The sequence below is a fragment of the Phyllostomus hastatus genome, unplaced genomic scaffold (assembly GCF_019186645.2).
Source record: "Phyllostomus hastatus isolate PE091 unplaced genomic scaffold, TTU_PhHast_1.1 phas_scaffold_39, whole genome shotgun sequence".
Lineage (NCBI taxonomy): Eukaryota > Metazoa > Chordata > Mammalia > Chiroptera > Phyllostomidae > Phyllostomus > Phyllostomus hastatus.
This window is the reverse complement of record NW_025334028.1, coordinates 11784149-11806545: the sequence shown is the minus strand read 5'-3', so window position 1 is coordinate 11806545 and position 22397 is coordinate 11784149. Positions and strand designations below refer to the sequence as shown.

At 37.3% G+C, this 22397-nt stretch overlaps 1 protein-coding gene across 3 annotated transcripts in view; it reads left to right on the top strand.

The window, feature by feature from the left end:
- SPARCL1 (SPARC like 1) overlaps positions 1–22397 on the top strand; it is a 51016-nt gene that overhangs the window by 11602 nt on the left and 17017 nt on the right. For 2 of the 3 annotated variants that reach the window (XM_045820324.1, XM_045820322.1), the window contains one exon: positions 21494–21558. In XM_045820324.1, coding sequence (XP_045676280.1) covers positions 21505–21558 — 54 coding nt within the window. In that variant the 5' untranslated portion in view covers positions 21494–21504. Of the gene's footprint in view, positions 1–17689; positions 17791–21493; positions 21559–22397 lie in introns of all 3 variants that reach the window. The other variant, XM_045820323.1, reaches the window with a different exon arrangement.

Below are 22397 nucleotides of genomic sequence, written 5' to 3'. Positions count from 1 at the left end.
GTAAGGAAATGATAGATCCAAGGGGGGAAAAAAAGAATTAGAGGATTGGAGGAGGGTATAATTAAGGGACATTTACCAAGGTGTAGGCAGGGTATAAAGAAGCTACAAGGGATTGTAGGAACAGGTTAATAAGAGTTAAGCTTGCAGGAACCAGGGAAGAGAGCATTTTCTGAACCCAGAGGGCCATAGTCATGGAGAGGGAGCTGAGGAAGTACATATCCTAATTTTACTCTCCTCCACTTCTCAAATCTCTCCTGCCAGTGTTTTCCATTGGCTGAACCCAACAGAAACCATCAAGCATGAGAACCTGATCATGCAATTCACACGGGCCCAGGGCAGCTCAAGGTGGATCAAGCTGGAGAGTGGACATGGAGTGACTCTGGAGGAGCAAATGAAAAGTATCTACATATTCAGAGAAGAAAATCTCTTCCCCATGTGGGAGAGACAGGGTTCACAACTGCAGACCAGCAGTGTCCTCTCCTTGCTCAAAAGAACCTTCTAGTGCTTCCCCCATGAAAGCATAAATAAGCTTAGGTTTTCTACCCTATTTTCAAAGCACTCTTCAATCACCAGCCATGAAATCCATGAGGGTCTATTGTATCTGCCCCTTTCAGAGAAGGCAAGTAATAAGTAACATTGCACCACTGGGGAAAGCAATTATTTCTCCCCTTCAATGTGTTGGCCCTCGCCAAAGCACATGAGAAGTGCAGACCACGTGCTGAATCCTGGAGACACTTCTGCTTGGACTGAGTGCTTTCGTTAGTGGTTCACACAAGAACTAGTGGTCAAAGCCTGCATTGTTCCCCCATGGGTCCCCACACCACGAGAATGAGGCTGCTTGGAACTGTTCTTAGGTATGATTTGCTGTTTTCTTAATCCTGGAAGACAACTACTGCGGTGAATAATTCTTCGTACATTCACAGAGCTGAAAGCATTTGAAATTCCTTTCCCAGCTTTAGCAGAACTTAACAACTGACTTGCTCTATTAACAAAAGAAGAGAAACAATTTCCACTGAATCCAAAGAGGTTTTATATTATGTTGGCAGACTTTAACAAATAAAGAAAATTCAAATGAGAGTAGTCAGAAGAGAAAACTAAGAACCTGGCATTCAGAGCAAAGAAATTCCAGGGAGGTGGAGAGTAAAATAAATTAGAGGGTAGCAAGGAGAGCTAATGGCAGAAAAAGAATAGGATTAATGTATCTGATCATTTCAGTGGGGAGGTAGGCTTCCAAAGGTGATTCATCATGCTATAACACTATGCAGCAAATCATTCAGCTATTATTAGGTCCTGCAACATTACAAATGCCACAGGCAATCTGGTGAGCCTTACTCAAGAGTGGAATCAGAATTTATGAACCTTACACTTTTAAACAAAAATAGAAAAATCAAAATCAGGAACGGAGCTTGTACAAGTGAGACCTGAAGATTTTTTGCTTCATACTACATCCACCTCTGGCCATAATCAAGTGTCTGTGCCCCAAAGAATATGCAAAAAGGGGAGAGGGAGGAATAAATAAATGTGAATATTAGAAAACCCCGCATTCACAGATAAAGAGGAACTGAGAGGAAAGATATCATAATATGATTTGAGCAAAGAAAAATAAATACAGCCAAAATAATTCCTTCCACTAGCCCAAGGGGCAGGGTGTGGTGGAGACTTTCTGCAGGGCTGGCAAATGCCTGAGGGAAAGAGCGGGCACTAACTCCATGGGCCTGTTCCATAAGGAGTTGTGAAATGAGACCCAGTGAGGCCAGTGAGTGGTGAGTGGACAATAAGATGAGGAAGTCTGAAAGGAATAATGAAAAAGTGTGGAAATATGGCTACTGAACAATCTTGCCAAAGATAAGTCATGAGGACCCTCTAAATACAATTAAAGTAACCCTTCAATTACACATTATAGAAGATGGAGAATGTACTAATTTTCCCTGAGCTAGAAAAAGAGAGATCTATTAGAATGTCCCTGGAAAGCCACCCATTTTGAAGTTCCCACATCCTATGGCTTCCACGCTCCTCATTCATGACTGGGCACAGTGACACAGAGGGATGTTCAGGCGACTCTCACTGATGGGTATGATGTGGAGGTCAGGTGACAGACAGGAACACATGGGTGTATATACATGAAGTGCTTGTCATTGTTCCTGGCTTATAATAAAATATCAGAACTATCAGTCATCACATTAGCTACAATACTAAACAATCAGAGATAAAATCTATTTTTTTCAGTAAAATAAGACTTTTACAAACATAAGTGATTTTACTACTAATGAATATACTTGAGTGCTATTTCACTCAAGATATGTAATGTTCATTCAAATTCTTTATTGCTGATTATAAACTTAGTGACTTAAAACAACAACTATTTCATAATATCTCAAGATTTTGTGGGTCAGGAGTTTGCAACAGTCACTCAAAGGTACTGAGAAGCCAGGAATGCCCAACCTAAGGCCTGAGGGTCACATGCAGATCAGGATGGCTGTGAATGCAACCCAACACGATATCATAAACTTACGTAAAACATTATGAGACCTTTTTTGTGAATACATATTGCAATGTATTTAATGTGTGGCTCAAGGCAACTCTTCTTCTTCCAGTGTGGCTCAAAGATGCCAAAAGTTTGGACATCCCTGCTAGAGGGCCTAAGGTGGCTCTATTCACATGTTCTGTGTATTTGTGAGGACAGATGGAAAGCTAGCCTCTGTGAGACTATTAAACAGTGTCTTCTGTGGTGTCACAGTCTATAAAAAGTGGCTTGGGACTCCCAAAATGAGTGTTCCAAGTGATCCAGGTCAAAACTCTAAGGTTTCTTGTGAACTAACCTCCAAAATCCCAGAACATCACTTTTGTCTCAACGATTTGATCAAATCACTAAGGCTGGTCCAGATTCAAGGGAGGAAAACTCTACTCCACCTCAATGGAAGAGCAACAAAGAAATTACAGCCATCTTTACTATACTAGAGTGTTTATACATATTAAAAAGAAAATGTTAGAAATTGTCTGAAGACAGCTGCCCACATGACTTTAATAGAGTTGACAGTCGTGGATATTTGGTTCTTAATGGGAGATCTGTTTCTGTGCCAAATGTTTCATCTGGACATTTGTTTTGATAGTATATTGTTCCAGCCAATGAAAGAACTCTGGACATTTGAAATTCCAAATCCTGGGCTTCCCCAGAAAGGCCATATCTAAAAAAGTCAGTTTAACTGTCATTTTTCAAAATTCCAGATGAGGTTCTCCTGAAAGTTTGGTAATGAGACACTCTGTTCCTAACAGAAGGAAAAGGCCCTCCTCAAAGTCCCCACCACCTCTCTTCTTTACCCTCTCCAGACCCACAGAAAGAACTGGTGGTACAGAGGAAAGAAAGAAATAACTTAAGAACTCTAAGTAAAGGGATGAATTAAATCTCTGTGAAGAAGTAATTATAGGGACTGTTAACTCAATTTTCTGCCTTATGAGTGTCCAAAAAATTACCTTTCACTTCATATTTATGGTTAGTAAAATTACCAAATGACTGTATATGATCACATTTGAATATCAAAATGACAATACAAAATAAATCGGAAAGGTACTGTATATTTCCTGTTTTGTAGATGAAGAATCCTGTCACTTGACCAAAGTCTTTTGGCTGACAAAAGGTAGCTCAGGTCTGGAACTTGAATCTTTCAACTCAATACTAAGTGTTCTTTCAGTTATGATCCTGCCTTTGAATTAGCTCACACATTTGGACAAAATAATATCTAATTTCACATCAACAGTGCATATTTAAATCTTTAAGAATGATAACTCTGTATTTAAAAATGTGTCTAATTTTTGCATTTTTCTCCTAGAATTTGCTCTTCTGCAAAAATAACAATCTGTGTTTATAGAAAGTGCACACCAGATTTGAACATCTCAAAATATATGACTTTTTACTTACCCAAGAATAAATGGTATTCATCATACTTAGCAAGAATGTCATGGGTTTCATTTTCAATGTACTTTGCAAGCAACAGCTAATTAAGCCTCCCTGTAATGTTCAGCATAACAGTTGTTTTCAAAATATCTCTCTTTTCCCAGCGCATTTGTTCAGTTCCTAAAATAAGAAGCTAAAGGCCATGAAATTATTTTGATCAATGTGTGGCAAATGCAATTAACTCAGAAGATAAAAATGCCCAGCAACTTGTCTAAAGGACAATGCGGAGCTCAGAGCCTTGTACATGCTAGTTACTGGATTGTTCCACAAGGTCTTATCTTTCAGAATTCAACATAGGCATCTGCTTTGTAATTGAAAACTTGAGGTGGTTTCCCATTTGGATCATTCTAAATGACAACCATATTCCACCTTTAAGTTTTGTTTTCAATTTCTGGATGGAAATAAAAATAAACATGAGAACCTTAAAAAATTGTTCCATCCTAGGACACAGTAAAACAGTCAGGAACTATGCAGGAAATGTTGGGGTTGACTCTCAAAAAACCTGCACAACTGGCCACCTAAGGTCCTAGGACAAACCCTCTACTTATTCTATGTGTTTATATGTCTCACCACAGCTATGCCAAGATTGTCAGCATTCTAGTAGCTCCTTTGGAGTAAAGTCTAGGTGAAAATACCTCTTTCTTGGGACTAGAAGGACATTAATTTGGGAACATTCTTATCTTCTAAGTATGCATTAGATGCAAATAAAAAATAGAATTTAAGTGATTGAAATACAGGACAAGTGAGTTTGTTTTTAATGAGTGAAGTAAATTGCAAAAATGTTCTATAACCAGGACTCCTGGGCAGCTCCAAATCCCCTGGGGGAAGAAGACATGAAAAGAGAGGGGGGAAAAGTAAGGAACACTAAAGGCTCATTTCTCTTATCACTTGATACATGGTGATATTGATGAGAGGACCAGGCAGAGCAACGGAAAAATCACTTATATGTTTATGCTACTTCAGAGTTTCCAAAGAGCTTCCCCACCATGAAGCTCTTTGACACTGGAAGAAATTGTCACTCCCATTCTATAGATGAGGTTTGGAGAGATTAAGTAATTTGCTCAAAATAGTACTTAGTGCTTAGCAAAACCAGGACCCAAAGCAAAAACTTCTGATTCCTCATCTGCAGTCTGTTCTGCTGAGCCATGTGAGAACCCTGGAATTCCGAGTCCACAGTGTTCTAGTGCTTGCTCGCTTCTTACCTTTGCACATTGAGCCAAGTAATTTCAGTTCTGCAAACTTCTGTTTCTTATAGTTAAATGTTATCTACTCTCCTTTCTTTATTGGATTAAATGAGACAGCATATAAGAAAACAATTTATAAACTTGAATTGTTATGTAAATGTAACGAAAATGTAACCACAGCTTACAGAATGAATTGATATTCCTGGGGCCTTGTCTAAACACATCCTTATAGTTAAGCTTTTCTCTCTTTTTTTCTGCAAAAAAAAATAAAGAATCCCTCCTTCTCTTCAGAATTAAAACTTCAACCTGTGCTTTAATGTTAGACCAGCAAATATTTATCAAGGGCTTACTAAGATTCTATCACCTCACTTAATCTTCATTATCACTGTACAAATAAAGAACTGAGGATCAAAAAACCTAAATAATTTACTCAGGATTATGAAAATTAAATATTGGAGCCCAGGAAATCTTGTTTCAGAGCCTATGTCGTTAACGGCTGTGAAATATTAGCTACACAATGGCTCGGGCATCTTCTCTGTTTCCCCCTATTTCAGGTATCTATTCCTGCATAGCAACCCACCTCCAAATGAAAGGACTTAAAACCAGCCCCCTTATTTGCACATGATTCTGAAATCTGTACTGGACTCAACGGGGTGGTGGTCTTTTGATTTTGTCTGGAGTTACTCATGTGGCTGGGAATCAAAATCCCAGCAAGCTGGGAGCATAGCTGAGGCTGAACCGTCTCAGATGGTCTCTCATTCTCCAGGGTTCTCTCCTCATGGTTGCTCAATGATCTGAGCTAGTCTCTAGTCCAAGTTTTTTTTTATAGCAGGGTGGATGGCTTCCACAGGAGGACAAATCCTAGTGTGCAAGTGCTTGCCAAGTCTCTGCTAGCATCATGTATCTAATGTCCCATTGACCAAAACAAGTCACAGCCCAGAAGTTGTAGGTCACTGGGGTGATCATCGTGAACCATGATTCATCTCTCCCTCTCTATCTTCTCATTTGGGTTATTTATATTTTCCCCTAAACATACAAATACTTGCATGACCACATTTTAATACAAATAAAATTTTCCTGTGATTGCACTGTCCCCTTACTCTCCATTCTTTCATAGATAACCATCTTAAAAGAGTGATCTACACTCACTTTACTTCATCACTGTCTGCTCCCCAGTCACTACAGACTGGCCTCCACCAACAGGATGGCACTAGAACTACTCTCCCTCAACTCTCCAATAATCTCTGTATTTCCAAAGGCAATGGATAGTTGCCTGGCCTTTTTTTACTTTTACCTCTGTGTGACATTTAATACTATATTTTTTTATGTGACTCTCCTTTCTATCATCCTTTGTGTCTTTAGCTCTTCCCATTCTCAAATAGACCTAATGGTCTTCAGTCACCAGGCTTTTGACTCCTGCCCTCTGCTGCAATCATTATACAGCTTCTTATGCTGATAGCATCCAAACCCTATCTTTAACCCCAAACTCTATGCTTACCTGCAGATACATTTATTCAAGCATATACCTACTCAAATTCAGCAAGTCCAAAACTAATTCATCACCTTTCTTCTAAAACCAGATCCTCCTCTTATAATTCTCTATCTTAGTAATTAATAGCACCATTTACCCATCTGGTCAAATTAGAAATGTGATAAGCTAACACTGTTCCTTCTCTTCTTCCCACAATATCCAACTGATTGTTAAATCTTCTCTGTTCTGCCTTAAAATATTTCTCAGAACTATTGAGTGGCATGCTGGCAAATTTTTCTATTACATTTTTGGGGTGACATTGGTTAACACAACCATACAGGTTTTAAGGGTAAAACTCAATATGCTGGTAACTATTTAACAACCAGCTTTGGGGAGGGATGAGGAGGAATTGGGTAACATTTAATGATTTCCATGGTGTAATCCTCCCACCATGGCTAATTTCAAACGATTAACAAGACATCACTGAAGAGAACTGAGAACAGATGAGCATTAGCACATATTATATAGTGTTTCCACCTACAGATACAACAGACATAAATAACCCTAAGAGAGCAAGTAACAGTAAAATGTAGTAAAATAAGTATGAAGTGATGAGTTTTGAGTATTTATTTCCTTTGATTTGATATAATTAATTTAAGTGTGTATATAATTTAATTTTTTTAAATGGCTTAATTTATAGTAAGCTCACAAAATTCCTGGAAATTTAACAATTGGCTCTCATGAGCCAGTACAAAGTCAATCCTTTCTACTCTTCTCCATTTCTAAAACCACAGCCAGAATGTAACCCTCTACCGACCTCATGCCTTAATATTGCAATTCCTTCCTATTAAGTCTTTCTCTGGTCTGTCCTTCACACATAACTGTCCCAAAGACCATTTCTGACATGCTACAAGTTTTTATTTAAATATGGTCTTCAATTGAGGGAAATTTAATTGTTTTTTATTCTACATTTTCATTACCATTAACCCCCTTACACCCCTTCCCTCCTGCAATCACCACGCTGTTGTCCACATCCATGAGTCCTTTTCCATTTTTGCTCGATCCCTCCACCCGCTAACCTTCCACCCCAATAGCTGTCATCTGCTCTCTATGAATCTGTCTCTATTTTGCTTGTTAGTTCAGTTTGTTCATTAGATTCCATATATAAGTGAAATCATATGGTATTTATCTTTCTCTGACTGGCTTATTTCACTTAGCAACATGTTCTCCAGGTCTATCCATGATGTCACAAACGGTAAAATTTTCTTTTCTATGGTCAAGTAGTATTCCATTGTGTAAATGTCCCATAGTTGTTTTATCCACTCATCTACTGATGGACATTTGGGCTGCTTCCACATCTTGGCAATTGTAAATAATGCTGCAATGAACATAGGGGTGCTTATGTTCTTTTGAATTAATGTTTTGGGTTTCTTCAGATATATGCCCCAAAATGGGATCGCTGAGTCAAAAGGCAGATCCATTTTTAACTTTTGAGGTATCTCCATACTGCTTTCCACAGCAGTTCAACCTATCTGCATTCCCACCAGCAGATTCCCAAAAGAATCCAAAAATGAATCTTTTTTCTCCACATCCTTGCCAGCATTTGCTGTTTGTTGATTTATTAATAACAGCCATTCTGACAGGCGTGAGGTTTTAAATCTCATTGTGGTTTTAATTTTCAGTTCTCTGATAATTAGTGACATTGAGCATATTTTCATATGTCTAATAGCCATCTGTATGTCCTCTTTGGAGAAGTGTCTATTCAGGCTCTTTGCCCATTTTTTAATTGGATTGTTTGGGAAGGTTTTTGTTTGTTTGTTTGGTTGGTTTGGTGGGGTTTTTTTGGTGTTGAGTTTTGTAAGTTCTTTATAAATTTTGGATATTAAACCCTTCTCAGATGTATCAGTAAATATGTTCTCCTGTTCTATAGGTTGTCTTTTTATTTTGTTGATGTTTTCCTTTGCTAAGCAAAAACTTTTCAATTTGATAAAATCCCATTTATTTATTTTTTCTTTTGTATCCCTTGCCTGGGGAGACATATCAGATAAAATACTGCTACAAGCAATGTCAAAGATTTTACTGCCTATGTTTTCTTCTAGGGTTTTTATGGTTTCCAGTCAATATGCAAGTCTCTAGTCCATTTTGAATTTATTCTTGTGTGTGGCATAAATGGTGATCTAGTTTGATTTTTCTGCATGTATCTGCCCAATTTTCCCAAAACTATTTATTGAATAAACTATCTGTAGATCATTGTATGGTCTTGCTTCTTCTGTTGAATATTAATTGACTCTAAAGATACAGGTTATTTATGGGCTCTCTATTCTGTTCCATTGATCTATGTGTCTGTTTTGATGCCAGTACCACGGTGTTTTGATTACTATGGCCTTATAGTATAGTTTGATATTAAGTGGTATGATTCCTCCAACTTTGTTCTTCTTTCTCAGAATCTCTGTTGCTATGTGGAGCCATTTATGATTCCATATAAATTTTTGAAGTATTTGTTCCAGTTTTGTGAAATATAACACTGGACTCTTGATAAGAGTTGCATTGAATCTATAGATTGCTTTGGGTAGCATGGACATCTTAATGATGTTAATTTGTCCTATCCATGAACACAGTATATGCTTCCACTTATTTGTATGTTCTTCAATTTCTTTCTTCAGTGCCTTATAATTTTCTGAGTACAGGTCTTTTCCATCCTTGGTTAGATTTATTCCTAGGTATTTTATAATTTTTTATGAAGCAATTGTGAATGGGATTATTTTCTTTATTTCCTTTTCTGTTAGTTTATTTTTGGCATATAAAAATGCAACTGATATCTGGATATTAATTTTGTATCCTGCTACTTTGCTGAATTCATTTATCAGTTCTATTTGTTTCTCGGTGAGATCTTTGCAGTTCTCTATGTACAGTATCATGTTGCAAAAAAAAAAAACAGTTTTACTTCTTCTTTTCTAATTTGGATGCCTTTTATTTCTTCTTCTTGTCTGATTGCTATGGCTAGGACTTCCAGGAGTATTGAATAAGAGAGCTGGAAGTGGACATCCCTGTTTTATTCCCAGTTTAAGGAGAACACATAATTTTTGCCTGTTGAGTATGATGCTGACAGTGGGCTTGTCACATATGGCCTTTATTATGTTTAAGTTGTTCCCTCTACTTGCACTTTTTTGAGAGTTTTTATCATGAATGGGCACTGGATTTTATTAAATGCTTTTTCTGCATCTATTGAAATGGCCATGTGGTTTTTATCCTTCATTTTGTTTATGTGGTGAATTATATTTACTGATTTGTGAGTGTTGTACCAACCTTGCATTCCCAGAATAATCCCACTTGATCATGGTGTATGTACTTTTGGTATATTGCTGTATTAAGTGTGATAATATTTTGTTGAGGATTTCAGCATATATGTTCATCAAGGATATTGGCCTGTAATTTTCTTTCTTTCTTTCTTTCTTTTGTAGTGTCTTTTTCTGGTTTTGGATTAGGGTAACACTGGCCTCGTAAAATGAGCTTGGCAGATCTCCCTCCTCTGGAATTTTTTTTAGATAGTTTGGAAGGGAGAGTTGTTAGTTTTCTCAGAGTGTTGGTAAAATTCACCTGTGAAGGCATCCAGTCCAGGGCTTTTGTTTTTTGAGAGCTTTTTTTATTACTGCTTCAGTTTTACTAGGTATAATCTATCTATTGAGATTCTCTGATTCTTCCTGATTTAGTTTTGGAAGATTGTATGTTTTTAGAAATGTATCTATTTCATCCACATTGTCCAATTTGTTTTCGTATAGTTGTCTATAATATTTTCTTACAGTGCTTTGTATTTCTTTGACGTCAGTTGTTATTTCTCATCTTTCATTTCTGATTTTATTTATTTGCATTCTCTCTTTTTTTCTTGATGAGTCTCATTAAAGGTTTGTCAGTCTTGTTTTTCTATTCAAAGAATCAGCTTTTGGATTCATTGATGTTTTGTATCATTTTTTTCAGAATCTATTTTGTTTATTTCTATCTGATCTATATTATTTCCTCCTTTCTAGTCACTTTAGGCTTTGTTTGTTGTTCATTTTCTTTTTTTTATTCTTGTTTTTATTTTATTTATTTATTTTTTAATTCTCTTTTATTAATTATGTTATTACAGTTGTCCTAGTTTTTCCCTTTTTGCCCCCATCCACCCAGCACCCTCTATTCCTTCAGGCAACCCTGTTACAGAACAGACCTGGGGAGGCTGAATGATATACTATTTCTGAATGACACCCCCTTTCTGTTCCCGGGGTCTCCCACCCCATACTAGGTTCACCTTGCCCACCATCAGGAAAAGATGTTTCTCATTGCCAGAGGTTGGTGAAAAGGAAAGGGATTATTTATTTAAAGAGTTATACACACTTAAGAGTAATAACTTAATGTCTTCATTGAGATCCCAAAGTCCTTTAGAATGCCCACAAATGCCCACAGTCTGGGATGCTGTATCTCAGAAAAAGAACTAGAAGTCCGTGGTTCTTCTTTGCCCAAGCCACATGGTCCCAAAAAGACACTGCATGACTGCAGGGCCTGGATTTAAATCCCAGCACCAGTCTTCCTATGCAGCACCATTTCTGACAATTAGAGTCAACATTCCCATATTTTTTCCAGCTTTACTGGGCTGTCATAGTAAGTCTGGGCAGGTGTGGCCCTATGGTATGGAGCCAATCACCTCCAAGCTGTTATGCAGGCTCTGTAACCAGGGGGAGTTGCCTCCCATTTACATCATGGGTTAAGGTCATTCCCTTCCCCCTGACTCAAAGCATGGCCACAGCTATTTAACATATCCATGAAACCAGTTAAAGGTTATAGATATGTTAATCAGCCATTCTAGAGGTTATCTGCAAAACTGTTACTATTCAAAACAACTCTCAATGGCCCTGCTCCATGCACCCCACCCCCCAGCTCAGACTTGTGGGTGTGAGAACATCTTATGTATATATTTTTTCTAATATTTCCTGGACACTGAGTTCTGGACTCCATTACTAATCCCTATTTGTGCCCCGCTTTGGCTGCACCCTGGTACACCTCCACCTTTGTTCATGTCCGTGGGTCATGCATATAAGTTCCTCGGTTGCTCCCTTTTTTATACTGTTTTATATCCCCATGACTATTCTATAACTACCTCCTTGTACTTCTTAATACCCTCAATGCTCAACTACTCTCCCACACCCCACCTCCCATCTCATTTTCCTTAACCTTTGGCATTTTAATTATGATGTGTCTTGGAGTGGGCCTCTTTGCATCTATCTTGTTTGGAACTATCTGTGTTTCCTGGACTTGCATGTCATTTCCTTCACCAAATTAAGGAAATTTTCTGTCATTATATTTTTAAATAGATTTCCAATTGTTTGCTCTTTCTCTTCTCCTTCAGGTGCCCCTATGATCAGAATATTGGATTGCTTAAAGTTGACCCACAACCTGTTTACACTATCTCTGTTTTTTGGAATTCTCTTTTCTTCTTGTTCTAATTGTTTGTTTCTTTCTTCCTTATCTTCCAAATCATTGATTTGATTCTCAGCTTCATCCACTCTACTGCTATTTCCCTGTAAATTGTTCTTTATTTCAATTAGTATATCCCTTGTTTCTCACTGAATCACTTTTTATGCTGTTAGGATCCTCTCTAAGCTTGAGCATCCTTATAAACAGTATTTTGACTTCTGCAGCTGATAAATAGCTTATCTCCATTCCATTTACCTCTTTTTCTGGAGTTTTGATCAGTTCTTTCATTTGGGACATTTTCTTTGTCTCCTCATTTTGGCAGCCTCCCTGTGTTTGTTTTTATGTATTAGGTAGAGCTGCTTTGACTCTGTCTTGGTAATGTGACCTAATGTAGTTGATGTCCTGTAGCACCCAGTGGCACAGCCTCCCCTATCACCTAATCTATTACTAGAGGTGTGCTCTTCATGTGGGCTAAGTACACCCTCCTCTTGTAATTGAGCCTTGGTTGCTATTGGCAGATCAATGGAGGGATTTACCCAGGCCAGTCACCTTCAGTATTGGCTGTGACCACTTACCTCCAACCTCCATCCTCTATAGATTAGTTGTGCGGGCATAGGGTGATGGTGCTCTGATATTGTCTGTAGCTGTTGACATTGTTCATTTACTACTTTCTTTAAGTGTAAAGTTAGATTGTTTATTTGAGCTTTTTCTTGATTTTTTTGGAGATAGCCATTTACATTTACACTTATGGTGATTATTGATGGCCACATATATTGCCATTTTATTTCTAAACTATTTACTGCTGTCTTTTTCTTCTTCTTCTTCTTCTTTTTGAAACAAGTCCTTTAACATTTGTTGCAGTATTGATTTGGTATTAACAAACTCCTTTAGCTTTTTCTTGTCTGGGGAACTCTTTTATTTCTCCTTCAATTTTATGATAGCTTTGCTGGGTAAAGTACCCCTGGTTTTAGGTCCTTGCTTTTCATCATCTTGAATACATCATGCCAATCTCTTCTGACCTGAAATATTTCTGTTGAGAAATCAAATGACAGTCTTATTAGAACTCCCTTGTAGGTAATTATCAGCTTTTCTCTTGCAGCCTTTAGAATTTTTTCTTGTCTTTAAAGTTTTCTATTTTAACTATGATGTGTCTTGGTGTAGGCCTCTTTGGGTCCATCTTGGTTGGGATTTTCTGCACTTTTCGGACTTGTGTGTCTTTTTCTTTCACCAGAATAAGGAAGTTTTAAGTCATTATTTCTTCAAATAGATTCTTGATCACTTGCTCACTCTCCTCTCCTTCTGGTATTTCCATGATGCAAATGGTATCATGCTTCATATTATCCCAAAGGTGTCTTAAGCTCTCCTCATTCCTTCTAATTATTTTTTTCTTTTTGCTGCTCTGCATGGGTGTTTTTTCCTACCTTGTCTTCCAAATCGTTGATTTGATCCTTTGCCTCATCTAACCTACTGTCCAGTGTGTTATGTATTTCAGATATTGCATCTGATTGGTCCTTTTTTACAGTTTCTATTTCTTTTTTCCTTCTGTTGAGTATCCTTATAATCACTACTCTAAACTCTATAATAAATTGCTTGCCTCCCTTTTGTTTAGTTCTTCTTTTGGGAGATTCTCTTGTTCTTTCTCTTTGTCTTCCCATTTTGGCTTCCTTTTTGTGTTTGTTTCTATGTATTAGGTAGTTCTGCAAAGATTCTGGTGCAGCCCTATGTCAGACACTGACTGTGACTGACCCTGGGCAACCTGTTTGGGGCTACCAGCGGTTCACAACTTGTGGCTCCCTCTACTCAACCTATATGTGGCAGAAAGAATCAGGCTGCACACCAATGCTGGTTTTTACCAGCACAAGGCCTGGGGAATGGTCAGCTATGGTCTCAGACCTCCCAGAGATCCACTTTAGTTGTTAAACTCTATCACTGACTTAACATCTAGCAGTACTCAGCAGCAGCCTGACAAGCTTCACAGGGTGGGGCAGAATAATTCTTGTGGGTGGGGCTATTGCTTCTCCTCAGGCTGATGCCACCTGTAGGGGAGTGCTCTTCTGATAAAGATGGCTTCTGCAGTATGGGGGAAGACTCAGCACACAGACCCTGTTGGCTATTTCTTCAGTTGTCTCCCCAGAGTCACCATCCCCAGACTCTCCTCATGTGTCTCTATTCTACTCTGCCCTCTTTCTGCAGCAGTCCAGGGTAAGTGGCTGCAAATGGAATTGAATATGTTGGCCCTTTAAAAGGCTCTCTGTGCCTCCTGCCACCTCTCCCTGGCTGACAGAAAACCTGCTGTTTTTCACAGCTGTATGTTATCTTGGTTCCTTTCCTGGCTCTGGTGCTGTAGGCTGGGGAACCAATTTGGGGTTTAGAACCCCTACTTCTCAGAGGGAACCCCCATGTACTGAAATATTTCTCAGGAGCTTCAGCTGCCACCTGTAGGAGCCCAGCCAGCCCTCTCCCTCTGCACTCCCTAAGTAACGTTTTGGTAAAGTGGTTTCTTCTGCCTGACCTTGGTTATTAGGCTTCTCTCCTGTTAGTGTTCAGTTGGTTATTCAGGATGATATCTTTACAATTTAGTTGTCATTCCAGTTCGGTTCTGAGAGGAGGTTACTGTAGATTCCACTTACTTCTCTGCCACCTTGTATCACCCTGAAAATTTAATTTCTATGCTTTTGACTTGTTTAGACTGAAAAAGCATTATTGAAAGGTATTTTTGATTCATATAACCCAACCAATCTTCTTTAATCAGTCTTGCTTCTCCCAATTTTAAGAAATATTTATTTGCAACATTTGAAAAACCTTAACCCTTAAAATGTTTGGAACTCCTTATTTAAAAACTTAAAGTGAATCCTGAGATCCTTTCAATACTGGTTTTGGGGTGTTTGTTTTTAACTTTCCCAACATCTTTGTGCAAGAGATAAATGGAGATCTTTATTTGCAAAAGAGCTGGGAAAATACCAGAACAGGGGCCAGGAAAATATCAGAACAGGACTCCAATCCCCCTTTCAACAGCTCTCTGACTTTGAGTATGTCCTGTCATAGCCTTTCTAGGCCTGTTTGTCTGCCTTGTCAATGGGGTTGTTACAATGATGTAATAAGATAATATCCCATTTGTAAATTTGTTTAGTACACCCAAGGGACTTTGATAACATAAACTTTATTATTACTTTATAAACACTTTTGGTGTCTGTTATACACCGTTACTAGTTTTAAATAGTGTTTATTTAAAGGTATAAATGATGTAACACACATTTCACTGTTAGTACTCTGAATTTTTGATTGCTATAAATACTCATTTTTAGAGCAGTCCCTTAGAAGAATTAAACTTAAAACCTCAAGTAGAGTGCGTGTTATTTTAATTAAAACTGGGATAGATTAGTTATTTAAGGTTATAAATGATCTGAGTTTTTCCCCTGCATTCAATCCTAAATCACCCTTTATGTGCAGGTTACTCTCCATTTTTTCCAAAGCACTGTTCTGTTCCCTAGTTTAGGTGGCCCACCTTGTGAGGTTCCAGTAGTGATATAGGTAAGGATAAGTTCTTATTTGTTTCTGACATGGTAAGAATATCTGTGCTAGCACCCACAACTTCCTTTTCTTCAATAAAAACTTTATTTGCTAATGAAGTTAGAATCAACTATGCATAGTAATGCCTATATGTCCTAAAAATGAAAATAATAATAATAAAGGAGGCAAATATAAATCAGATGAAGAAATGAAAACTTCTATCGATTAAATGGGATTGACCAAACATGTGCACATATTTTCACTCCCTGCTAAAATTCCAGTATAATAATAAGAAAAGAAAAATTGTAATGTAAACTCACAGTGACAAAGAAAAAGAGAAGACAGAAAAAAATAAAATATATCAGCAAATTTTTAGAGGATAGATAGTAGTTGGAAGAACAAGGAACGCTTGAACCTAAGGATTTTTAGAGACAGTTACCATAAACAAAGAAGCCAATTCACATTTCAGAACCTGGAAATGTTTCACGAAATGGAGGCACTAAGTAATCTGGAAAACGAGGTGAGAGTAGAAGTTGAAATCAGGAGGATTGAATAAAAGCTTATCGGATAAATAAATATGAGATACAACCTTATGCCTGCATAGCCAGAGTACTTCATGCGTATTTTACCTGAAACAGGGTAGAAAAAATTATTCTCTAGCTCTGGACAGATAGGCGCAGTGAAGGGTGGCATGTGGTGCCACCCAGCAACTGGGAGGACTGAGAGTCAGTTTATGCAAAGAGATCTCCCATGTCTTCTCTCGTTCATTTCACAGAATACTTATACCAAGCTTATATGCACCTGCTCAAGGTAAGAGATATGATCTTCTCTAGACAAACAGTATCTCCTCAAGAGGAATATCTGATAATGACATTTAGTGTGTCCTATCAAAACTATTAAGTTTCTGCTGCAGTCCTACCATGAAAACTCTCCAAGGTGACAAGTGTGCCCATGAGACTTCTAATTGGCTTTCAGTTACTCACTACTAAATATTACTGGACAATCAAAGACATTAGACATTTGAGAAAAGCTTTCAACATGAAAAACAAAGACCAAAACAAACAAACCAGAAAAGAAGGGATAATACAGAAACAGAAAATGCTGGGTACTGAGAAAGTTGTCCAAATATTTTATTAATATCCTCCAAAAGATAAGAATATATATTATACTAATGAAAAAGAAGAGAATAATATTAAAAGGGGATCATAAAGAAATAAGAAATTAAAAGCATATGAGCAAAATGTTTTAAAACTCAACAGAAGAAATGAAAGATAAAACTGAGGAAGTTTCCCATAATAATAGAGACAAGATGGAAAAGGGAAGAAAAGAGCCCTGGCTGGCATAGCTCAGTGGATTGAGCGCGGGCTGGGAACTGAAGTGTCTCAGGTTCGATTCCCAGCCAGGGTACATTTCTGGGTTGCAGGCCATAACCCCCAGCAACCGCACATTGATGTTTTCCTCTCTCTCTCTCTCTCTCTCTCTCTCTCTCTCTCTCTCTCTCTCTCTCTCTCTCTCTCTCTCTTTCTCTCTCTCTCCTCCCCCCTCCCTTCCCTCTCTAAAAATAATAAATAAATAAAATCTTAAAAAAAGATTATATAAAAAAAGAAAGAAAAGGGAAGAAAAGATAGTAAATAAATTTTAAAAACCTTTTCAAGGACTCTGACATTTAACTAACATGAATTTCAGAAGGAAAAGACAAATTTTTAAAATTATAAAGGCAAAAATTATCAAAAAACTAACAGGTAAAAATCTCCCAGAATTGAAATATATAAATTTCCAAATTCAAAGGGCTTAATTTAGTGCCTAAAATAAATTAAAATGGATACAAACTAAGACAGAGATTGTAACATTCAGAACACTGGCGATAAATAATAAAACAAAATCTTTCAGAAAAAAGGATAAAAACCATTCTCACTATAAATAATTTGAGAAACTGACATTGCAGTTCTTACTAACAACTCTGGAAACTAGAAGAAAGTGGAGCATGCTTTAAAATTCAGAGAAAATTAATAATTTCAAACTAAAATTCTATATCCAGCCAAACTATGCATCAAGTGAAGAACATGCAAGTGTTCTGGTATACAAAGTATCAGAAATTTTGTCTCCTATATGACTGTTTCTCAGGAAGCTTCTGGAGGATGTGCTGTATGAAAATGAGGGAAAACACCCAAAAATATGTATATAAAAGCCAGAAAGCAAGAACTCAAACACAAGAGATAGAAAAGGTGAGTAGAGGTGCTGGGTGCTGGTGACTAGAGGTGCTGGGTGCTGGTGACTAGAGATCCCAGGAGAAAAACAGTCAAATGGAACAAGAGGACTGACACTCTGGGAGGGACATCTCCAAGGGGCAATAAGACTTGGGGGGTTTCTTTGTGAGTTTATTGTTGTGGTTTTATTATTGTTGCTGTTGCTATCTTATTAAAAGTAATTTTTAATTTTTTTGGAAAATTTAGGAAGTATAAATGATGGGTACATGAAAAAGTACATTAAAAAGGGAGGCAATTTCTAGGTCCAGACAAAATCAAAATGTTCAAGAAATTTAAGTATAATTCATCACAGAAAATTGCTGAGTATGATGAATATTTATATTGTCACAAACATTAAATAATGATTTAAATAAAATTTGTAATACAATTATTTTAGGAAGAGGGGGAGGGGAAGGAGGAAGAGTTGGTGTGTACATGTGTGGACATGCATGTGGTGTGTGTTAGTTGTTACAGTATAAAATCAGTAGAATAATGCATAATATAATATACTTTTTAAATATTCAATTAGGCATATTGGTTAGAAATATTGAGGTAACTAGCAAAAGAAACTACTCTCTTTATAAACGTCAAAGTGAAATTTAAAATTCTATGGATGCATTAATGTATAATACTATGATTGTAGAAAGTAATTTAAAAGAGTTATCTACTATTTGTAGGAACTTCAGAGATAGAATCTCTATTAAGGATGAAAATTATAGCCCTAATCTCAATTAGAGTTCAGACTGTCAGGCTTAGGATACTGTGTAAAAAAATGTAGATGGCCCACTCCTTTTAAGAGAGTACAATTTACTTAGCCTCTCAGCCTCACTAGTTTCACTTCTAAACTGAAAAAGTTAGTTTATAAATAACTAAACTCAACTGCAAGGCAAATAACAAAAGGGAAACACACCAGGTACAAATGCCAGCATCCCTCATACAGGATAGTCTCTACCCAGATCTAGCCAACTGTTGTCGTGAAAGCCTGATGCTAAGAGGGTCTATAGTTCAAGAGAAACTGCAAATGAGGATTTTTAACATGAAACCTCCAGGTTTTTAAATGCTCATTTAAAATACACAGTGCCATTTTTACTGATATGTCCCCTAGAGGAAGGGACATAAAGAAAAGAATAGACAAATGGGATCTTATCAAAATAAAAAGTTTCTACACAACTAAAAAGAACAGTATTAAAATAAAAAGAGAACCAACTGTGTGGGAAAACATATTTGCCAATGATACCTCAGACAAGGGTTTGATCTCCAAAATATATAAAGAATGTACATGACTCCACTCTAGGAAGACAAGCAACCCAATTAAAAAATGGGCAAAGGATTTGAACAGACACTTCTCCAAGGAGGACATACAGAGGATCCAGAGACACATGAAAAGATGCTCAATATTGCTAGCTATCAGAGAGACGCAAATTAAAACCACAGTGAGATACCACTTCACACTGGTCAGAGTGGCCATCATAAACAAAGCAACAAACAACAAGTGTTGGAGAGGTTGTGGAGAAAAGGGAACCCTAGTGCACTATTGGTGGGATTACAGACTGATACAGCCAGCATGGAATTTTCTAAGAAAACAAAAAAATGGATCTGCCTTTTGACCCAACAATTCCACTGCCAGGATTATATCCTAAGAACCCTGAAACACCAATCCAAAAGAACCTATGCACCCCAATGTTCATAGCAGCACAATTTACAATAGCCAAGTGTTGGAAGCAACCTAGGTGCCCATCAGTAAATGGATGGATCAAAAAACTATGGTACATTTACACAATGGAATTCTATGCAGCAGAAAGAAAGAAGGAGCTCCTTCCCTTTGCAACAGCATGGATGGAACTAGGAAGCATTATGCTAAGTGAAATAAGCCAGGCAGTGAAAGACAAATACCATATGATCTCACCTTTAACAGGAACCTAAACAAACAAGCAAAATATAACCAAAGACACTGAAATAGAGAACAGGCTGACAGTGACCAGAGGGGAGAAGGGAGGGAATTTCAGGGGAAAAGGGGAAGTGTTTACAGAAACAAGTATAAAGGACACATGAACTAGGGGGGGTGGAAACAGGGGAGGGAGCTGGGGAGCATTGTGGGGGTGGGCTGAGGTGGGAGTAAAAGAAAACTGTACTTGAACAACAATTAAAATTAAAAAATGCAAAAAAAGAGAACAGGCTATTAAAAATGGAAGACACTAAGATTTAAAATATATAAATTAAAAATTAAAAATTAAAAATAAATAAAATACACAGTGCCTACCAAACCCATTGGCACACCACCACCAACTCAGATTGCCAATGTGAAACCTCTAAATTAGGTGAACATCGATGATCCCTATAGGGCAGTGCAGTGTCATGCCTCAAAATCTTCACTGAATGCATGGGTTTCTTCACCACCAGAGAGGTGTTTTTTAAAACATCCTATTATTAAGCATTTATTTATTTATTTATCTTATATTTATCTTATTGTATAAACATTTTTCTAGCACTTATATTCCAGGAACTATTCATAGCATTCCAAAACACTGTCATTGAATTGTTATAACTTTGTAATGGGGGAGGAGGTATTTTGACCTTATGAGTGGGAAAGATGTTAATTAATTACATAAGGTCACATGGTCAGTACAATCAGAGCTTGGTTTTGCTCTGAGTCTATGTTCTTAATCCACACAGGTCCTTTCTCTTCTGTGCCAGGTACTGTTCGGACATGGGGGAGGTAGCAAAACACACAAGAGTATGCCTAGAAAAAAGTTCTGGAAAGACATGTCAAATGTTCATGTTTTTCTGTGTGGGTAGAATTACAGATGATATTTATTATTTTGCATACATTTATGCATTTTCCAAATTTTATATAGTAAAGACATTTAAAATTTTAACTAGAATAGTATATATTTTAATAGTACAAGACCTTTTACAATGCTTATAATAATAAAAGCATAAACAGTTAAACTTAAAGCTTAAAGGAAGAGCTGGAACAAGACTTTGGTCTGCCTTATTTTAGGTCAGTTTTTTTTTCCTTAGCTGTGTTTCTGGTACATAGTGTATTCAGTGTAATATGACAGAGGGATGACTCTACTAGAATCTAGGCTTGGTCAGGACCTGCTTCTGATACTGGAAAGCTCTGCTCCTTCAAACAAGTCTCTTAAACAATCTGGGCTTTGCTTTTCTCTTTTTTAAAATTAGAGAATTGGACTATTTGGTATTTCATACCTCCCACTTACAACTTGTCATGATGCTATGTATTATACTAACTAAAAGGCAAGTGATTTTGAGGTTAACACTAGAATACCAGTTTATTAGCTTGCAAAATAAAATTAAGTGACATGTCGACAAAAAATAATAAAACACATTATTAGTTCACTTTGTGATTTTATCATCTCTTTGAACATGCAAGTCTTAAGACCCAAGATTTGCATAGAGCTTTCATTCAAAGACACACAGTCACTAACAGAAACAGTTCCCACCAAGCACAGATGAGCCAAAATACCAAGCTTCCTTCTCACAGGGCACGACTTGGTAAAAACTGTCATTAATCTGTCCCCTCAGACATGTTAATCCACAAAGACAGCAATCACTTCTAAATACAAAGGACAGTATGAAGCTCGGTATTGACTAATGTTATATTTTAACCTTTCATAAGGAAACTTTACCCATCACTGATCATCATCTTCTTGGTTCACAGGTCTTGAAAGCATGAAGACTGTGATTTTTTTCCTGTATGTTTTGGGAACTGCAGCTGCAATCCCGGTAAACATTCTTTCTTTTGTGATTACATCTCTGCCTCCTGACATTTAGCTTAGAAATCCTCCATTTAAAAGAAAACGTTCTAGCCGTGGCTAGTGTAGCTCAGTGGATTGAGCGCGGGCTGCAAACCAAAGTGTCACAGGTTCAATTCCCAGTCAGGGCACATGCCTGGGTTGCAGGCCATGGCCCCCAGCAACTGCGCATTGATGTTTCTCTCTCTCTTTTTCTCCCTCCCTTCCCTCTCTAAAAATAAATAAATAAAATCTTAAAAAAAGAGAAAGCGTTCTTATATAGTAATTTTAAATTTTCTTTTTAAATTTTAACAATATTTTTTTGCCACAGCAAGGAATGGATGACTAAAAAAATTGAGATAAGTTACTTTTTAAAAAATATTTCTTTCACAACTATCAGGTTCTATAAGACACATTAAATATGTAGTGGAAAGTGTTGCTTATCAGTTTACTAGCCAGGAAATATGCCCAAATACCAAAAATAACAGCAACAAATAAATTCTCCTGGGGAAGCTCATCACATGAGTATGAGAAATCTAAGGAACTCATATGAGAAGTCTTGGAGTGCCCGTCCCCACTCTCCAGCAGCCTTTTCTTCCAAGTCAAATACATACTGCATGAGAAATTCCGAGTCTGTAATAAAAACAGGAGCCAATGCGTTATGGACAGGAAATGTACGGTGACCACAAAGCAGTTCTTAACTCATCCTTGGGGGTTTGTCCAAGCAAACATGATAAAAATAGACAGGACTAGAACTTTCTTTTCCTCACAGTCAGATATAAGCCCCACCCATTCACACAGCAATGAATTGGCCTTACAAATCAAAGCATT